At 37.6% G+C, this 19,592-nt stretch overlaps 1 protein-coding gene across 1 annotated transcript in view; it reads right to left on the bottom strand.

Annotated features, from left to right (window-relative positions):
- Positions 1 to 82: 82 nt before the first annotated feature.
- WDR17 (WD repeat domain 17) overlaps positions 83 to 19,592 on the bottom strand; it is a 108,843-nt gene continuing 89,333 nt past the window's right edge. Inside the window, exons 20-29 of the mRNA XM_045813442.2 lie at positions 19,091 to 19,182; positions 17,950 to 18,049; positions 16,502 to 16,641; positions 12,351 to 12,462; positions 8,983 to 9,124; positions 8,477 to 8,579; positions 7,040 to 7,141; positions 3,731 to 3,829; positions 3,229 to 3,412; positions 83 to 1,136 (exon numbers count right to left, since the gene is read on the bottom strand). Coding sequence (XP_045669398.2) covers positions 1,017 to 1,136; positions 3,229 to 3,412; positions 3,731 to 3,829; positions 7,040 to 7,141; positions 8,477 to 8,579; positions 8,983 to 9,124; positions 12,351 to 12,462; positions 16,502 to 16,641; positions 17,950 to 18,049; positions 19,091 to 19,182 — 1,194 coding nt within the window. The 3' untranslated portion in view covers positions 83 to 1,016. The remainder of the gene's footprint in view (positions 1,137 to 3,228; positions 3,413 to 3,730; positions 3,830 to 7,039; positions 7,142 to 8,476; positions 8,580 to 8,982; positions 9,125 to 12,350; positions 12,463 to 16,501; positions 16,642 to 17,949; positions 18,050 to 19,090; positions 19,183 to 19,592) is intronic.

The following is a 19,592-nucleotide window of genomic DNA, read 5'->3' as shown; positions in this document are numbered from 1 at the left end:
TCTTCCCAGTAATGCATTAATTTCTAAGACTTCAAAGTCAGAATTCTAGTACGACTGAAATACGTGCAGTCATGCCTCAGGCTTTTTTTTTTTTTTTAAATAGTTTTACTCTTCTAATTAATATTTTAAAAACTTGAATTTATAATATGCCCCAAATATCAACATGTACCTACAGAAATTTATTTTAAGCTAATTTTATCAAATAAATTATGTTATCGAGTGAATATAAGTTGATTAAAATTTACTCTAAGTATTAAATGGTAATCAAAACTAATATCCATACATACCAAATATCTTTTAAAATAGTCAATTATCATCAAATGTAAATTCTTATACAAATTTAACTGTATTTGTGTTTTTTACTCCTCAATTTTTTTATGCTTATAAAACCTATTTCTTTATAATTGGACATTTAATTTCAGTTAAAAAACTTGATAGTGCTTTCTTTAAGAAAAAATAAAACTCAGAAGTATTTTGACCGTGTGTCCATTTATTGATACATACCAAATGCATAGCTGGAAACTTTTATTAAATATGAACTGAAACTACTGGTTTACTATATCTTTTATAGAGGACAGCATGGGTGTTTGTTAACTTGAAGACCAGTCACAATACCTTATATTCTGATACCTCAAGACACTTGTTCCACTAGTCATTAAGTACTTACTCTGCCAAGCACTATTGTAGGTGTCGCATTATTTTATATGTTTCAACAATACAATATTTTGGTACCTTTGTGAAACTTATATATGCTCTTTTGGATTTTTCAGTCTTTTATAATTTAAATATTATCTTTCTCCCAAATATGGCTGTTGTATTTTATAAAGGACACATCTATTTTTCCTTGAAATTATATAAATGTTTTATTTTTTGAAGTTAATTTATAAAGTCAACTCTTATTCCCCACCTCCCTCGCTCCCCTTAACCTTTGGCTCTTGGACAACAAAGGCTAAGGGAACGCTAACCCACAAAAGGTCTTTAAAAAAAAACAATTAAACAAGGAGAAAAACTTTCTGTCAAAATGGGTTGAGTCGTATTCCAGTCCCTAAAGGTGAGAATGGGTTCACCTTTGCCCACATCAATGCGTCATTCAACGAGATAGTGGATTTCCCATCTTCAAGGAAAAATACAGGGCCCTGTACACAGAGTTGAGGAAAGAGAAGATGGGATTATACATTTGCAACATGCTTGTAACTTCCAGAAACACAATCCCTTTAATAATAATAATAATAACAATAATAATAATAATAAAAACACTGGCAGTATTCAGACAATAAATGTGAAAAAAATCAGATTTTTTTGAACTGTTCCCAAACACAGAAAAAATTTTAAATATCTTAACATTATGCCCCCATGTCTTTCAAAATAGAATTTGGTTTTATAATCTGAATTCTTTGAATACAGTAGTGGTACCAATGACAAAGGTATTGCTAATCCATTAATTAATACAAAGTTAGCATTTTATAAAGGCATGTATGCCTAGCCTAGACTTAAATACGCTTTACTACTTTACTCATATAGCCTACATCAATACAACTTGGGAAATTATTTAAGCCAGAAGCTCTGAAACTGCTCCCCAGAAGATGAAAACTATATTGCTGTGTATGGTATACATAATTTAAAATCATGATGTACTAGCATATTTATGGTTCAGTTCTATCAGGTACTCTGTGTACCAAGGGTGGTTCTGAAGAACCAAATGCAAAAAAACCTTTTAATCTATTTCTCCCAGCTCTCAGAAAGAAAAGCATGATTTCAAAAACACGAAATGGACTAAAAACTAATATTCTTAATTATCTTCTAAAGTTACCACATTTTTGATCACGATTTCAAATGATACAGATTGTTGTTATTAAATCATGTCTAGACATTGGAAAACCCATCATATGAAGTGGACTACTTTCTACTTAAAGATACTTGACATTTCACAGTTAAAACCAGAGCATTAATTTTCTGTTGAAGGAGAAAGATGCTGGGAGGGAAGCACCCCATTTACATTAGTCCTAGCGGATAATTAGTAGGTGCTTTCCTATTCTAGGTTTGGGTGCAGAGAGGTGAGGCAGCATATCTGCTGGGTCATTTGGCTACTGCAGATGGAATGGAGAAAAAGAACCTGAAGAGAAGAGAAACAGGAAGGTGCGCTAGGAATATGAAGCAGGGACTAGGAATGGCACAGGGAGGGCCACGAGCAGCCCTGAAGACACAGTCTACAAACTGCATGATGTTTTTTGCTCTTAAATTATGTTATTGACTTTACTGCTTTGATTTTTTATCTCTGAACATAAGTGGTTAAAGAAAGCACACACAACTAAGCGTCCTACCTGGTTTTTGGACTATGTTAGCATATTCTGAAGACGTAATTAGTTGATCGTGTCAGGTCAAGCTATGGATAGGGTTTATGTACGCAGCAAGCTATTTAATTTAAGTGGTTATCCCCAAAAACAGCTGTCCCCATTGGGCTGGCATATCAGTACTAGAAATGTAATTAGTCACATTCCTTTAGAAGTAGAAGAATTAACTCTGTGAAATATGAACAATTTTCTGCGAAGTGGTGTTTTTTCAGTCCGGACTGGAGCTTCCGTCTGCCGTGTATGTGGACTCAGCTCGGTGTGCTCCACGTGGACACCTCCACCCGGCCTGGCTCTGCGACCACGAAGGTGTCTCCACTTTCCCCAAAAATGGAGCACTGGGGGGTATCATTCCCCATCATTACTTTTGACTGTACGCTAGGGACCATTCCTCATGATCGATCCCAATAATTTGTAATCGCTGAACAACTCGGTAAGTCAATGTAAGAACATGTAATCAATAACATATATACGTCAGTGCTTAATTTCTTTGTGTTTATAAACTACAAATGGAGACTATAAAGTTAATTTTAATCTATTGCGATATGATAATTTGTGTTGACTGTTGCTTGGTGTCCCTTATTTAATTTCCCTAAGGATATGATCTACATATATTTTTAAACATTTTTTACTAAGTATACCTATTAGATGAATTGCTTTCATCAATTCAGACCGTCTCTGAATTTATTTTAAGGAGACAGAGAGACCATTTATACAAACTATAGAGCATTAAGGGCAATATTTTCCCACTAGGCATCAGTCCTTTCTAAGGTACCTACTTTTATTCAGATTATGCTTATTTTAAGACCACAGTTTTTAGAATAATGAAACAAGTGGAAGCAATGGAAATGAACAATTTATGCCTTACATTAGGCTGTACCTGGATTTTTAATCCCGTAAGACAAGAGATGTGGCTATCAGAATGACTGGGCAGATTTGATCCAGTCACGTAATCTGGTCCAACAATTCCTCTGAGTGGTTCTTGTTGTAGTCTCTTTAGTAAAGTTGCATAAACCATTTTTTGTGAATCCGAAGGGGGTGTAAATGCAGACTCTTCCGGTGATCTGTATTTCCAACAGATACCACATTTTCATTTTCGTAGAACCATAGAATTATTAAGGTTTAAATCAGAAACAGTTCCTGAGGATTATTTAGTCCCCCTTTGGAGATGATGGCATCTTAGACTTAATTTATAGTAAAACAGAGTACTTTAAAAGGGCAGAAAAGAACAGAACTGTAAATTATTACTGAACACATGCTAAGCAAACTGAGATGCATTATTTGACTAGGAATGATAGTGAGCCAGTCCACATTTTCAACAAGTTTGTCTATAATATTAAGTAATAGCTCCACAGTCCCATCTTCATATCATCTTCACTCACCGGCCGACGGACGGTGTGCAAGCTCTCCACGCATCCAATTCCTCAGAAAGGTGCTCAATATTTAAAGGCACTGACACCACCCGACGTTTTAATAGCTGACTGAAACATGTGAAAAAGAAATTAACATCTGACATCCAAGACTAAGGTATCAAGAAAGCAAATGAGCTTTAAATAACTGCAATTTCAGATTTAACACCTACTTTTCAAAAATATATGTGTACACATGAATGTGTGTCTGTGTGTGCACACGCGCGCGCTGACTTGTCTATCTGGCCTTTAAGTTCCCTGAAGTCAAAGACGCTCAGTAAACATCAGTTGCATGATGGTCTCAGTGAGCAGATGAATGAATGAACTGCAAAGGAGGTGTTGGGGGGATGGGTTAAAGAGGAGAGGAGGATGAAGGAGTGCACTTGTGATGAGCGCGGGGTGATGGATGGAAGGGCTGAATCACCATACTGTACACCTGAAACTAATATTACACTGAGTGTTAACTAGAATTTAAATAAACACTTAAAAAATGAAAGGTAAAACTAGTAAAAAGTAGATAAATGCAGGAAGAGGCGAACTCTGGAGAGTGGACAGACGAGCCAGGTGAGGTTGACTAAGAGTCGCACACGGCCGCTGCCCGGTACAATGCACATCTGAATTAAAAATGAGTATTAGAGGAGTAAGAAAGCAGGTGGGTAGAACAGCAGCAGAAGAATGTCAACTAGTGGAAAGGAATGGAAATGCTGCTTCAGTTCTTTAAAGACAGAGATGTGTGAGAAAAAGCAGTAAAACACTGACATCAGTGATTCATCATATCTGTGTAAAGAAAACTGGAAAAGAGATATAGTTAGTATTAATTAGGAAGCTTTAGATAAAGGATTACTAGTCCTAGTTTCTAGAACAGGTTACAAAGTCAGTGTGTTTTTTAAGGAACTAGTTAGCTGAAATTTTAAAGTAAAAGCTGTTTGGGAGATAGAACATAAGACCTTAGAGATGAAGTAAGGGTTAAGTAAGCCTAAAGTGCATTTTATGGTTACTCCCACTAATCGTCAACATTCTGCTGGGACATGATAACACTTGGTGAGGAAAAAAGCGTAAATGTCCCCCTACACACACACACACACGTCTAACACTGTAGTAATACTATCTCAAATCGAGTAGTAGCTTATCATTTTCTTTTACCCCAAATTACTGAACTTAAAATTCTGATTGACAATGTATCTAGCTCCAAGATGAATTCCTTAAACACTCTGGCTTCCCTGTCTACAAATCTGCACGTGATAGGACTTTATCTGTCCAGTAGTTTTTGATGATCTAGTATACATCAGGCAGTGTCGAAGAGTGAGGAGAAAACCAAGGTAAACAGGTGGAGAGGACACTGAGAGACTATCAGGGAAAGCTTCCATATGTACGGGGATCACAAGTAATTTGGTTTGGCCGGAGTGGAGAACAGGAAGGTGGGAGACATGCTCGGAATCCTATTTTTGCAGACTTTTAACGTAAGATTAAGGATCTGGAAGCTCTGTGATGGCCAGTGGGGAGTCCTGGAGGGTCCCGAGGAAGGGTGGTGCTTCCAGGAGGCGGATGCCGCAGGAGGAGGGGTTGGAGCAGGAGAACAGAGACGCAGAGATGAGGTGACGAGATGCAGGGCTATGGCAGGGGGAGTTAATGCAGACCCTAACTATGGCCGTCAGAGTAAACACTTAAGCAGGACCCCGTTCATGTAATTCTGGGCAACAGAAACACAGTGACACAATCAAAAGAAAGAGAGAACACAGGAGAAGAAGCAGACTTGGGGAGGAAGAGGATTTTCATGTTGAGCACACGGAGTTGAGGCCAGAGTTTGGCGAGCCACAGGAGCGACGCCTGAATACAAAAACTGCCACGGAGGTGAGGGCTAGAGCCACAGAAATGGTGAGGTTTCGAAGGACAGAGAACTGAGCGGAGAGAGGGGTGGAGGGAGACCTGGAGAGCGAGCTGAGAAGGTGAGGAAGGGAGGGAGAAGAGGGCCAAAGAGAAAAGGCCCGGGGGCTCAGTATAAGGGGCCAGGGCATCAGCTTGAGCACAAGACAACAGACCATAATCAGGGAAGTAAGTTCCTTCCAATTAGAGCCTTCTGAATTTCTTGTGCTAAACTAGCATGCTTAGATATATTCTCCCAAGCTCCCCTGCCTTATATATAAAAGCCTCCTTTTATTTCTGTTACTATTTCAAGGGACCATTTTCTCTCTTTACTTTCATTATACAAGTTCTATATAAATGGAACATATTTCATTAAATACTATTTTCATTCCATGTGGTATATGCTATTGCTCCCATAAGATATTTTAATGTTGTTAAAAGTTGCTTTTGAATTTGGGTCTGCTGCCTGCACAGAAATAGATTTTTCCTTGAGTTTCCCGGCACTCTCACTTCCCACTGTGCCTTAGTCTGCTCCAGGTGGCAGCCCGGCACCGACACACGACCTTTAGCGAGGCAGGGAAGAGAAAGGAGGCAAGAGGAAGCTTTCTTTCAGAAAGTCTGCCCCGCGTGAAGGGCACACAGAATAACTGCCTGTACCCACAGCCTCTCGGCATTTCTAGGAGTTAGCTACTCCGCCGTGTAGCAAACTAGTCAACTTGGAAACGATGCTTGGCGAGGGTTCTTTTTGGTTATAGCAAGTCTGAAGCACAATGGCTAAAGTTCAGCAAGCTGACAGAAAATGGAGGAGTTTGGCGGGACTGTTAGGCCTGACTCTAAAGTAGTGAGTTACCTGCTGTTCACAAATCCTCTTTGCCTTTTCCTACTCTAGAGATCGGAAAGCTAAAATACCCAGTTTCTCTGCTTCTTCTAAAAACAAGGTTCTTTCAACAGTTCTGGCTGAAGGGATATAACCCAAGTGGGCCTCTTCTGCCTATGTCGGATGGCCTCATGCTTTGGGGTCCCTATCCTAGTCACCCTTCTCTGCTTCCTGCTTAGAATGCAGATCCTGTCACCATGGGTTCCTCAAGCAAGTGGAAGGAAGCCAAGGAGGGCAGCGTCAAAAGAAGGGAAGAATTTGGGTTCTGGATGGACTCCACAAACAGCTCTAACAGCCCTAGAAGGCCGACCTCAAGTGTCTTGACGTAAGACCAAGAAACCCCATGTGTTTAAGCTAGAATCAGGATTTCTAGTATATACACCCTAATTCACCTCTAATTCCTATAGTTTACTGCTGCTTTATTATAAAGTACATGCTGAATGAATCAGTAGATGCATACAATATATATTTGGTGCCTTCTGGAGACTATCTTAGTGAAAGGAATGTCTCTCATTTCATAACAGAAGAGGAATCAGTTTTACCTTGTGTACTCATAAAGTGCTGGAACAATGCTTTGGTACTGTCTTCTGATAGCCAATAATGCACCAATATAACCACATAATATGAGTAATTCATTTCGAGCCCTAAAAGAGAATATATTTATTTATTTTTAATTCCATAACTTGAGGTCTAGAACGCTACTCACATATGTAGTTACTGTACTTGTGTCTCTATATTTTGATGAGTGACATTTACAGCAAAGTATGTTTAGAGAATTTTCCAGGGGCGCCTGGGTGGCGCAGCCGTTAAGCGTCTGCCTTCGGCTCAGGGCGTGATCCCAGCGTTATGGGATCGAGCCCCACATCGGGCTCCTCCGCTATGAGCCTGCTTCTTCCTCTCCCACTCCCCCTGCTTGTGTTCCCTCTCTCGCTGGCTGTTTCTGTCAAATAAATAAAATCCTAAAAAAAAAAAATTCCAAACTTGAAGATGTTTTATTCATAAGTTAACGCCTAGTCACACATCATGTTATACCACAAATCATGTTTAACTCTTGCCTTCTTGTTTTTCTCTATTCCTTGACTGTTTCTTCATGTAAATTTTTCTCTAAGTACCTCATTAGGCCAAATTTAGGAATTCCTGGCATACTGTGTAGGCTCTAGGAAAGGACAGAGCATACTCACTCCATTTCTTGCTAGGGAAACTTGTCAAAGTTTCCCAGGCTGTGGCATCATCTTTTCCACACACGCCATTAAAGCAAAAATAGCCCAAAGCCTCCCTTACAAACTACACACAGTCTCTGGGGACTTTCATTCTATGGACAACAGTGTCCTGAAATGATATCTGAATGCAGGGATGGTGTCTGTTTTTCACTTTCTAGCACCTTCACTTTTTCCCCCAGCCTAGTATGCTTTGCACACAGTGGCTATTTAATAGATATGACCACTAGCTTCTAGAGGACTTGAGAACTAAGACTACCCCAAAGCTTTGAATTAGCCCTATTTGAGCCAGGTAGGGGTGTGTGTGTGTGTGTGTGTGTACAAACACATATATAAACATACACACTCTAGGTATTAGTAAATAGGACCACTAAGATTATTTCTGTTTCAAATTGACCTCTGTATTTTTTCTTAAGAACAGCAAATAAAGGGGCACCTGGGTAGCTCATAGGTTAACGGTCCAATTCTTGGTTTCGGCTCAGGTCATGATCTCAAGAGTCATGAGACTGAGCCCCAAGTTGGGCTCTGAGCTCAGCCTGGAGTCTGTGTGAGATTCTCTCTCTCCTTCTTCCTCTCCCCCTCCTCACTCCCCTCCCTCTAAGATAAATAAATAATCTTAAAAAAAAAATAGCAAATAAAAATGTAATTTTTCTACAAGGGACTCTACCTGTCCAGGATGATCTTATTTTGTGATCTGAACACTAAAAACAATATAGCCATTTTAAAACATTACATAGGTTCAGTTATATATTATATACTCACTTAGTACATGTATGCAAGACTAATTTTTCAGTACGAATATAACTCAACAGGTCAAGAACAGGATAAATGACATCCAATGTCCAATTTGAACTAGTGATATTTTCTGGCAAAATAAAACCAAATAAGAGATTCTCTAAGAAATAGTATTAACGCAACTAATGAATCATCGAACTTTACATCAGAAACCAGGGATGTACTGTATGGTGACTAACATAATATAATAAAAAAACATTAAAATAAAAGAAATAGTATTAAAACATGTTCATCCAATTTTTAACTTATGTAATTAATTCTCCTCTGGTCAATCCCATCTACCTCCTTATTTTTTAGATCACAAGTATTTGCATATTTACCCTCTCTCAAGTGCCCATACCATACAATTAGCAGTCTCTTTACTTTTTAAATTTAGGATGGCCAGAGCTTGGTTTTAAGTTTGCTTATCAATATTAATGAAAAGATCAAATAAATGAGTAGATTTTAGATTATACTAACAACCAGAAACTTACCTTTGATGAAATCAATGCCAATAGGAAGGGCTTTTTCAGGTTCCTGACTTAACAAGTAATATTTCACAGTTTCAAATATATTACCATCTGCATGGGCTGTTTCTGCTAACTGCATACATTCCTCTACTGTGGGTAGCTTGCACTGAAAAGTAATTGGTTTGATGACGTTACTACAATTTATAGGGATAAAAGCAACAGTATAACTACTAAACATTTCCAGTATGTCTAGTATGCTAGTCACTCAAAATAGATGTAAATGAGATAATCTGTATTAAGAGCATGCACTTATGAAAATATCTTATACAGTAAATAGGGTATTACCGAAAGAGTTAATAGTTTTTCATCACATAAATATCTAATAAAAGAGGTGGAAGGAAAATTGTCCTGACTGCGATATCGGAATTAGTTTTCACACGTGTAATTTAGAAAAAAAATGCTGAGATTTGTTATTTCAAGATATACTGACCGATGCCAGAAACCACATTAAATGTAGAAAACATCAACGATACGCTCTTCCATGGCCTCTACACCCTGGAGTTTAATTTCACTTGGTCTTTGAGACAAAGCCACATCATTTCAAGCACGAAGGCAGAACGCATACAACTTCTCAAAGTTTTTAGCTCTGACATTGTGAAATGCTACCAAATGGAGATTTGAACCTATGAGATTTCATTACTATAAAAGGCAAAGCAATACTCCCCATTTTTTTCAAACAATTTTTTTTCCTGTTGAAATGGAGAGTCTGTTCCTCCCTCAGGTAAGTTCTGCTTCCACAGTGTAGGCAGGAATTAAGTTATCTTTTATATCCAAATCTGATGTGCTCATGATGTTTGAAGTGGAGTGTGAAAAGTTTGCTCGTTTGTTTCTAAGCAACACCTATAAATAGCTTAACGCTTTGTCTCGCGGGTCTTGGGCAACTGTGAGAAGGGGCTCCCACAGCAGACGGGATTCTGGGTTGTGACTACGCGCCGCCGTTCAATCATAGAAGGTCATCCCTCCGTTCGCCTTTGAGATCGTCACTCTCTTCCCTTCGTACTTTTCCCCTTTATGTCCCCTCAAGTTACTAAGATGGTTTATCTGATCTATGTATTAATGCATTTATTCAAGAGTTTCATAACTTCTGTGATTTAAAGTGGGTGGGGGGTGGGTGAAACAGGTGATGGGGACTAAGGAGCGCCCTTGCTGTGAGGAGCACCGGGTGTTGTATGGAAGTGATGAATGTCTACATTGTACACCTGAAACTAATATTACACTGTATGGTAACAACATGGAAGTTAAATAAAAGCATAAAAAATAGATAAAAATTTGGTAAACTGAACATTTTAGATTCCTCAATCTCTCTTAAAAAAATTACAACAAACTAAAGGAGCTTTCATACCTATAACATTTCATATTGTTTCCCCATCTTCATTTACTAAATGCCAGTTATTTACTGAGTAACTACTATGTGCTAGGTACTATGCCTGGATAGATAAAGTTTCTTCACTTTGATACATGCTCAAAGAGTAAACGGAATAAAAAAATGGTTTCTATTGAAATTTTATTCTCAAATAAAATGTAAGAAGAGTAAGATTATCATTCCTGTAAAATTCCCAAAGTTATATAAATTAACATAATATTTGAAGATATAATTTTTAGCATTACTTGTGAAATTGTCCAAAGGTAGTAACACCTTTACACATGCTGACTAGTCTTTCTAAAGAGTTATTAATGAAGTCTGACCAGAAAGCCTGATTCCATCCTTTTAGAATATGTGATGAAAAGACTATGTGAATGCCATCTTACCCATGTCATTACCAGTGTGTAAACACAGACAAATATTTTGCCTCTCTAAGCCCCAATATTAGCACCTGCTGTTCTCACCTCAGAAGATATGTGGGTTACACTTGAAGCACTAGGCAGGGCGCCTGGGTGCTCAGTGGGTTAGATGTTGGACTTCGGCTCAGGTCCTGATCTCAGGGTCCTGGGATTGAACCTGGTTTAGGGCTATGCACTCAGTGGGGTGTCTTCTCCCTCTCTCTGGCCTCCCCCCCTTCCCCTCCTCTTCCCCCTGCTCCTGCTCTCTCGCTCTTTCTCATATCAATAAATAAAACTTAAAAAAAAAGGCACTATGCAGCAAGTGTAAAGTTCCTACTTCCTTCCCTATTTTAATTTCAGCATGGAAGTAGCTCTTATTTGTCATGTTTGTAAAAGTAAGTGCAGCTCATTTAAAAAATAATTCACAGAATACAAAGTGTATAATGAAGTTCGATCACCCAAAATCTCACAACCCACTGGTCACTGTGCACACTTATCCTTTCACAGGTATTTTCCCTATTATCACACACTCAAGTCACTCACACTCACACTCACTCACACATACCTGCTCACACACTCACACATATGTTCGCTCATACACACACACACACACACACACACACACACTTCTGGTCTATTTGTGCTATCATAATACTTAGTAAGTATCCATTGTTGAATGAATAAGGCCACTCAGCCCTGGAGGACAAATTCAAAGTCATAAAAGTGAAACAAAACATTGTTATTTTTGGAGTTAAAGATAAGAAAATGTTTTATTATGTCTTACATTTTTCTTAAAATAACTGTACATATCTCCTTAAATATGCTATAAATAACATAAATATGTACACAGTTATTTTCAAAATGAAAATCACATGCGTGTGCATATTTCATATTCTGCTTTTTATATAACTGTTTTATAGTCATCTACCGATGTCATAAAAATAGAACTTCATGATCTTTTTAATGGAGTAAAAGCACTGAAATACAGAAATGTACTCCAATTTACATAAACAATCTTCCGATTATTGAATATTTTGGTTGTTTTTATATATAATCTTGGTACATAAATTCCTATATTCTACAAAGGAGTAATTCTTTAAAGCACTTTAGAGTAATGCATGTGAATTTCATTATACTTTTAAGGATCCTAAATTGCCTATTTTTAAAAAGTTAGCATAATGTTCCTTACGGTACAGAGCGGCAGAGTGGGAAGGGCTTGGGATGAGAGGCAGACATGCTGAAGCTGAAATTCACACTCCACCTTTAACTAAGGGCAGTTCCTTACCTTTTCTGAGCTCACTTTCTTTGTAAAATGGAACAATATCCCCTGCTTTTCAGGGTTTCATGAGAGTTGGGTAAAACACAAATCCATGTGAAAATCTAGAACTGTTCCAAGCATACAGTAGAAGCTCAGCAAATGTCACATATTGTTATCATTTCTGTTATATTTATAAAAGGGTTATAAAGGGATATGTTTGTTTCTCTGCCTGAATCTCTATGTGCCCGAACCTAAAATTAGTTACATCATAGCACTGCATTCCAAACTGGAGTATGTAATATCCTTCGCGTACCTTCTCGTGAAGCTCATTTATCTCTTCAGTACACCCTGGGTAGAAAGCACAGAGTTTAACTAACTGTAGTTCATTATCAGGAGTCATCAGGAGAAGATCGGCTGCCAGATTCCTATGCACATAACAAAAGGGGAAACTTCAGTTAAGGGAAAAAAAAATCTAAAAATAACATTTAGAGCTATTTCAAAGGAAGAAAACCTTACCACCTCCCTCGATTTTCTACTTATATAAACAGTACTAATTCCTTACCTAATTATGAAAGTCTTCTAAAGGTAGATGACAGAAACTGAAGAGCATGAAGGATAACTGGATTATGAAATTTCTATAATTTTTTAAAAATCTAAATGAATCTTTATATATTTACAATTAATTTTGTTATTACAGAATAATTGTCTAACCAAACTAAGTAGTAAAAGATATGTTCTTTGGAGTGAATTATAAAGCACACTTTGTGAAAGCTAATTCTCATCAGCTTTAGTTATGCTAGCAAACCTCGGCTGGATAAGCCAGTTCATCAAAACCAACAGAATACTTAGATGTTTGAAGTTTAGAATTTTGGGTATTCTGCACCTCTCCTAAACTTTAGGTGGAAATCAGAGACAGAAATGCAATTTTCTGGGGCGCCTGGGTGGCTCAGTCGTTAAGCTTCTGCCTTCAGCTCAGGGCATGATCCCAGGGTCCTGGGATTGAGCCCCACGTTGGGCTCCCTGCTCTGCTGGGAGCCTGCTTCTTCCTCTCCCACTCCCCCTGCTTGTGTTTGCTCTCTCACTGGCTCTCTCTCTGTCAAATAAATAAATAAAATCTTAAAAAAAAAAAAAAAAAGAAATGCAATTTTCTGATTTACTTTTTAAAGATTCAATAAATGGAATAAAACACTTAAAATTAGGTATTTTAGTAAAGTTTTGTATGGACTTAACAGCTTTACATTAAAAATATTTTGTATACTACTTTTTAAAAATCACTAGGTAAAGAGTTTTTGGTTGCATACATCATAACTGAGAAGACACTAACTTTTAATGGTTCGAGATGTTATTATTCCATTTTCAAGAAACTGATATATGACATATCGAGCATAACTTAAGAATAGATAATACTCCACATGTGAATTTCTGACGGGCAGACTTCTGAGAGTAAAATCCTCCTTCACCTTCTTTGTGAAGCCTTCAGTAAAATGTACGTTGGTCATTTATATGAACAAATTATTTTAAAGACATTAAAAGATGTTTAATCAAGAGTATCATGGACATAGAACAGGAATAGAGACAAATTGTTTGTGTCAAATATTCCATTATCATGGAGCAGGTAAATCTTTAGAGTGTTTTTACAAATCTCAAATTAGGGTAATTCATCTGTTCTTGCTAAAAGGTTTAAATGACTATATTTTCTGATACCAACATTTAATAGCAGTATTCAATTATGTCCATGAGAATATAGAAATTACCATTTGCTTTTACAGTGCATAAAAGAGCTGTGCTAAACTTCTATTCAAACTTCTATGAACTACAGACAAAAGCCTGACTTTCTCACTGTAGTATAATGTCCTGATACACTGAAATTTACAGCAATGCTAGCTAATTTTATTCACTCTTTAGTGTAATTTATCATTTATTGAAAATTTAGTACACCAAATGGGGAAAATGTATATATTTATAATGATACGGACCTACCAAATAATCTAAAATCTTAAATTTTGCTACAGAACGGCCTTTTCACTTGCTTAGTTAACTCTCATTTTGTACTGTAGAAAGTCGCAGTTTTTTTATTACACAAGTTTTAAGTATAAAATTGGGACTGATTTTGCATCTAGGCTACAGGAACTGTTCTTATTACTTTGTAGTTAGGTTTTATATGTTATAAATTCTATAAATGAACTAGCATTCTGTAAAACAATGAAGCAAGAACAGGTAATGAGCATTTCTTAATATAGAGTTAATATTCTAAAACTAAAATAAAACATGAGCTTTTTAATTAAATGTTTTTATAAAACTAGATAATACCTGTATCCAACAGATGGAAAGCTAAAAAGAAAATGATTTTAAATATGAATAACATGGATAATATGCAACGAGAACCAAGACGAAGGAAATTTTTACCAGTAAATGTAAAAAAGGCAAAGTACACTTGGTTTACAAATTATGAACATTCTCTTGAAATTATGCAGCTATCCATTTTTACTTAAATTTCTGGAGCTCTATGAATACCCATGAGGATTACAGATTGCCCCTGGAAATAAACCTGATTGGCACCACAAATTTCAGAATTTGAACTTTATCCTAGTTTCTGGTGCACGTATTTATGGATATATAAAGGAAACCTCCTGGGGCAGTTACAAGGAAATGGAAAATTGTTTTATATTAAAAGCAACTAAGACATATAGTCAGTTGAAAGATTTTTTTAGATCTCACTTAAATTTAATTTCTAATTCTGTTTTGCTACTTCTTACCCTCACCTAAAAAAAAAAAACCCAAAAACTAATATTTTATTTAGATTAGATGATGACTTTTAGCATGGAGTCAGTCACCTTTGTGAATGAATAATCTGAGTTAAACCTCATGCTTTGGGATGGGTCCAAGGCAAGTCACGGTAAGCATGTAAGTGACTGCTATCCTTCCTGACAGAGGGAAAACTGGGTGCTCTCTGAGGATGGTGGGCATTTAAGACATTTAAGTCTAAGGCTGACGGTGGGGTGCCGCTACATTTGGGTTGGGAGAGGGAGCTCTTATATGAGCGTTAAGATATGGTAATATAAAACCCTGAGATTCCTGATTCACTATGAAACCCCCAGATCCAGAAAGAAGAGGAAAATGGGAAGTGTTGCTTCTTTGCGGACTTAGCCACAGATTAAGGAGGTGGTACAGTGTGACAGCTGCCATAGACTGGATGCTTGTGTTGCCCCCCAAATTCCTATATTGAAATCTAGTCCCCAATATAATGGTGTTTAGAAGTGGGGCCTTTGGGAGGTGATTAAGTCCTGAGCGCTGAGCCCCCATGAATGGAATTAGGGCCCTTAAATCTAGCTCATCCTTTCCACAAGTGAGCACAGCAAGAAGATGGCCAAGGAAGACCAGGAAGCCAGCTCTCATCAGACGCCACATCTGCCAGCATCCTGACCTTGGACTTCTCAGCCCCCAGAACTGTGAGAAATACATTTCTGTTGTTTATAAGCCATCCAGTCTGTTTTGTTACAGCAGTCTGAACTACGACAGTAGCTAGTGCAAACTTCGTAGCCAGTTGATGTAACCTCGAATCTTGGCTCTAGCACTGACTGAGCCCTGAGGCAAATCAGTATCTACAGCATAGTATCTAGTGAGTTATTACATGTAAAGTGCTTAGAACAGTGCTAGGCACACGGTACGCAGTGTAGAAGGCTCAGTTAGCTGTCCTTATTATGAATATTATTGTTATCTATAGAATTCAACAGTGGAGTCTGCCTAGCTCCATCGTAAGAGTGGTACGTGTGTGCATGGGGCGCATGGTGGGAAAGAGGTGCAAGACCTGAGAACACATTTACTTAGAAACTTCCTGAGGTTCTAAGTACTTTGGGGAAAGAGAAGATAAAAGTCTAAAATCGCCTTTATTCAACAAAAATCTATTGACTCAGCATCGTCTCTTTCCTGGGGTGGCTCCGTAAGGAAGGACTGCCTGCCCTGAGATCAGGGTGCTTCAGACGGGAGTGAGAACTGCTGTGACACGGACTTTCCCGGGCTGATTTCTTAGTGAGCTGCCTGAGTTTGGGGAAATGGCCTGTTCCCAGTCTCCGGCTACACCATGTTATTACTCTTCATTAGAAAAGTGACTTTATTTTCCAAAACTTAAACTAAGACACAAGATCCGATGAGAATGAATGCAGATATGTAGAATTTAAAATGTGGAAATGTGTGGTCCTGATTAGCTAAAGAAGCACGCATTTATTCTCATGATGTTTTGTGTGCACCTGCCCTGCGTCAGAATGGGTCATGGAAGATTTCATTATATAACCAGGTGGTTCCCACTATTATTTCCTTGTCATAGCAGTTTCCTCCCGCAATCTGCTTTTATTTTAAAAAAAGGCGATGCCGTATTCTCCCAACACACATCAAATGCAACTTACAATATTTAAAAAAACGTATCCCATCACTATAGAATCATTCTTTGAATTTAGAAATTCTTACCATGTTGGAATCATCATGCATTTTCTTGCCAACAACTCCAGGGCATAGTGGGTCGCAGGTGCTGCAGCGCCCCCCAGCACTGTGCCCACACAGACGGCCAACTCCAGCTCATTTCCGCGAATCAGGTATGCCATAGCAAGCTTGCTCAATAAGAAAATAATTTCTTCAGTTTCATAGATGCTGGATTGGATCATCATTCCCCGCCAAGCTCATAAAGTAGATAAAGTAGTATTAACCTATAATCAATCATTCTTATAAAATATTGAATGTCATATTCCTATGAAACACTTATGTAAGTATAAATGCAATTTCCAGGTGGAAAAGCTCGTGATAAAGGGACACACAGGAAATTTTTATAAGGTCAGAATTTAAGTTTAAAACCCTTAGTAATATTTTTATAATTAATAACAGTCTTTCTGCCATATCCTCAACATGCCCTTCAATTTGTCTATCACAAAACAATGTAAATTCTTAAAAGCTTTCTCAATAGTATGCAATGATTATCAATTATCCCTTAAATATACAATATCTAAGGATACATGAAAAATAGAATCCATCCTTACTTCACATTTTTCTTTTTTTTTTTTACAATTCTATCAAAAATTTTACTCTGCATTTTCTTTCCTTTTCCTTTTTTCTTTTATTTATTATTATGTTCAGTTAGCCAGCATACAGTACATCATTAGTTTTTGATGTAGTGTTCAATGATTCATTAGTTGTGTATAACACCCAGTGCTCATCACCACATGTGCCCTCCTTAATACCCATCACCCGGTTACCCCATCACTTCACTCCCTCCCCTCTATAACCTTCAGACAGTTTTCTTTTTTTTTTTTTTTAAAGATTTTATTTATTTATTTGACAGAGATAGAGACAGCCAGCGAGAGAGGGAACACAAGCAGGGGGAGTGGGAGAGGAAGAAGCAGGCTCATAGCGGAGGAGCCTGATGTGGGGCTCGATCCCATAACGCCGGGATCACGCCCTGAGCCGAAGGCAGACGCTCAACCGCTGTGCCACCCAGGTGCCCCTCAGACAGTTTTCTTATTAGATTAGTGGGTCAAATGGAAACTACCTTAAAAACATAACTTGTGAAGAATATACTAAAGTATACTTAAAAATAAGCGCTTTCAAAGATCAGGTATTCTGAGTCCCAGTCCAGACCTTTTTTTCCCTTTACCACACTACTGCTTCTCACACAGGATGACATACTTAAAGTAAGGTTGTTACAAACATGTATCTTGTGATAAAAATAAATAAATTAAAAAAAAAGATCTCATGGTCTATAGAGTTTATGTGTGCTTAGGAGGCGTGGCAGCTCAGGCATGGAAAGCTCAGGCGTGGAAGCAGGCACAATCAGATCTCACACAGAAGTTGCCATATTTTTTCCACTCAAACACCATGACATATCTTAAGAACTTTTCATTCACATATACCAATGTGAAATGTACCTCAGTGTTATCTACAGCTAGCTGGCAGCAGGCCGCTAGCACAGCACGACCGTCCTGAAAATACCATTCTGCCAGTTCTTCACTGACTTTGTGCAGGAGTCTAGAAAAGAAAAAAGTATATATTCTCTATAAACACAAGGATTCCACCATAAAATGGACTAATGCCCTTTTATAAGAAGTTGATTAAAGGATCAAATCAGACTTAATTTGATATCTATGATTCAAGTATAAAGCCTGATTTTTGGGTGAAAAGAAAATCAAGAAAGTAGACTTAGCAGACAAACTCACCTTCCCCAACAAATGTCAGAAGAAAAGCCTTTCAAAATTTACGATCTTACATTGAATCATTTATAACTCAGCTGTAGGGACAGTCAATCTTAGAAGAGTTATAGGTTGAACTGTAACTTTTCAAAACTTAGGTGGTGACACAAAATATGGGTAGTGTATGTTCCAATTTAGAAATGGCAGAGAATAGCAGCAAAGAACCAGGAAGGAGTATATTGGTCGCAACACATTATTTGCTTAACATTTTATGACTCTTTTTTACTTGATAAGCATCCTAAAAGCTTAATATCAAATTTTCTAGAGCAATAATAGAAGCCATTAGGTATGGCATAGGAAAGTAGACTATTAGATTTTACACGGGTCAAAAGGCTGAAGAATTCTAATTTCCATTTCTTTTAAAACATATGTATCTGTATTTCTTCTTCAAAAGCCTAATTTTTATTCCCAACACCAATTCTGGGGTCTTGGGATTATGAACAATGTCACTGAGACATTATCTACCTTGACTTTACAGCGAAACATTAATAAACAGCACACCTGTATTTTCACTGCCCCTCCACCCTAAACAGGTTCGATCAACTTAAAAGTACTAAGGTGCTTTATTTGCAATCTCTTTACTAGAATGCATTTTGCTTCTCTGGAAGAGACATAAAACATGTGTAGTGTGCATCTCCGTGTCTGACGTTGCCCTGTTCACCTAGGGAGGGGCCGAGGTGGAGCAGAACTGCAGTGAGAAACGAGGTGACACAGCCAAACCCTCTGTACGCAAAGAAAGATGAACTGCATGGTTCCCAAAACCTCCTGCAGGGAAACCAACCACTAAAATATGACCCCACACAAAGAATAAAATGCTCACTCATTAAAGTCTTCCTTGTAGATATCATCAGAAGATGAAGATCCTTTAGGTGTAGAAACATGTAAGGTCTGCATGCTTCCCTCACAAGCAGCCTGGAATTTAATGAAATTTTTAATTAATTTTTTGCTAATTATTGATAGCTGACCAATTTCAGAATATTATTTTGATCAAAGTACAGTTGACCCTTGAATAACATGGGTTTAAACTGCATGGGTCCACTTACATGCAGACTTTTTTTAAAAATAAATATAGTACAATAGTGTAAATGTATTTTTTCTTCTTTATGATTTTCTTAATAACATTTTTTCCCTCTAGCTTATTTTATTGTAATAATACAGTATATAATACATATACAAAACATATGTTGACTATGTTATCGGTAAAGCTTCTGGTCAACAGCAGGCTATCAGTAGGTAAGTTCTGGGAGAATCAAAAGTTAAACATAGAGTACTGACTGGGTGGGGGTTCAGTACCCCTAACATCTGTGTGGTTCAAGGATTAA

Source organism: Ursus americanus, chromosome 27 (assembly GCF_024610735.1).
Source record: "Ursus americanus isolate L20-20 chromosome 27, mUrsAme1.1.p, whole genome shotgun sequence".
Taxonomy (NCBI): Eukaryota; Metazoa; Chordata; class Mammalia; order Carnivora; family Ursidae; genus Ursus; species Ursus americanus.
The sequence above is the reverse complement of the archived record's forward strand: the minus strand, read 5'-3'. Positions and strand labels throughout refer to the sequence as shown.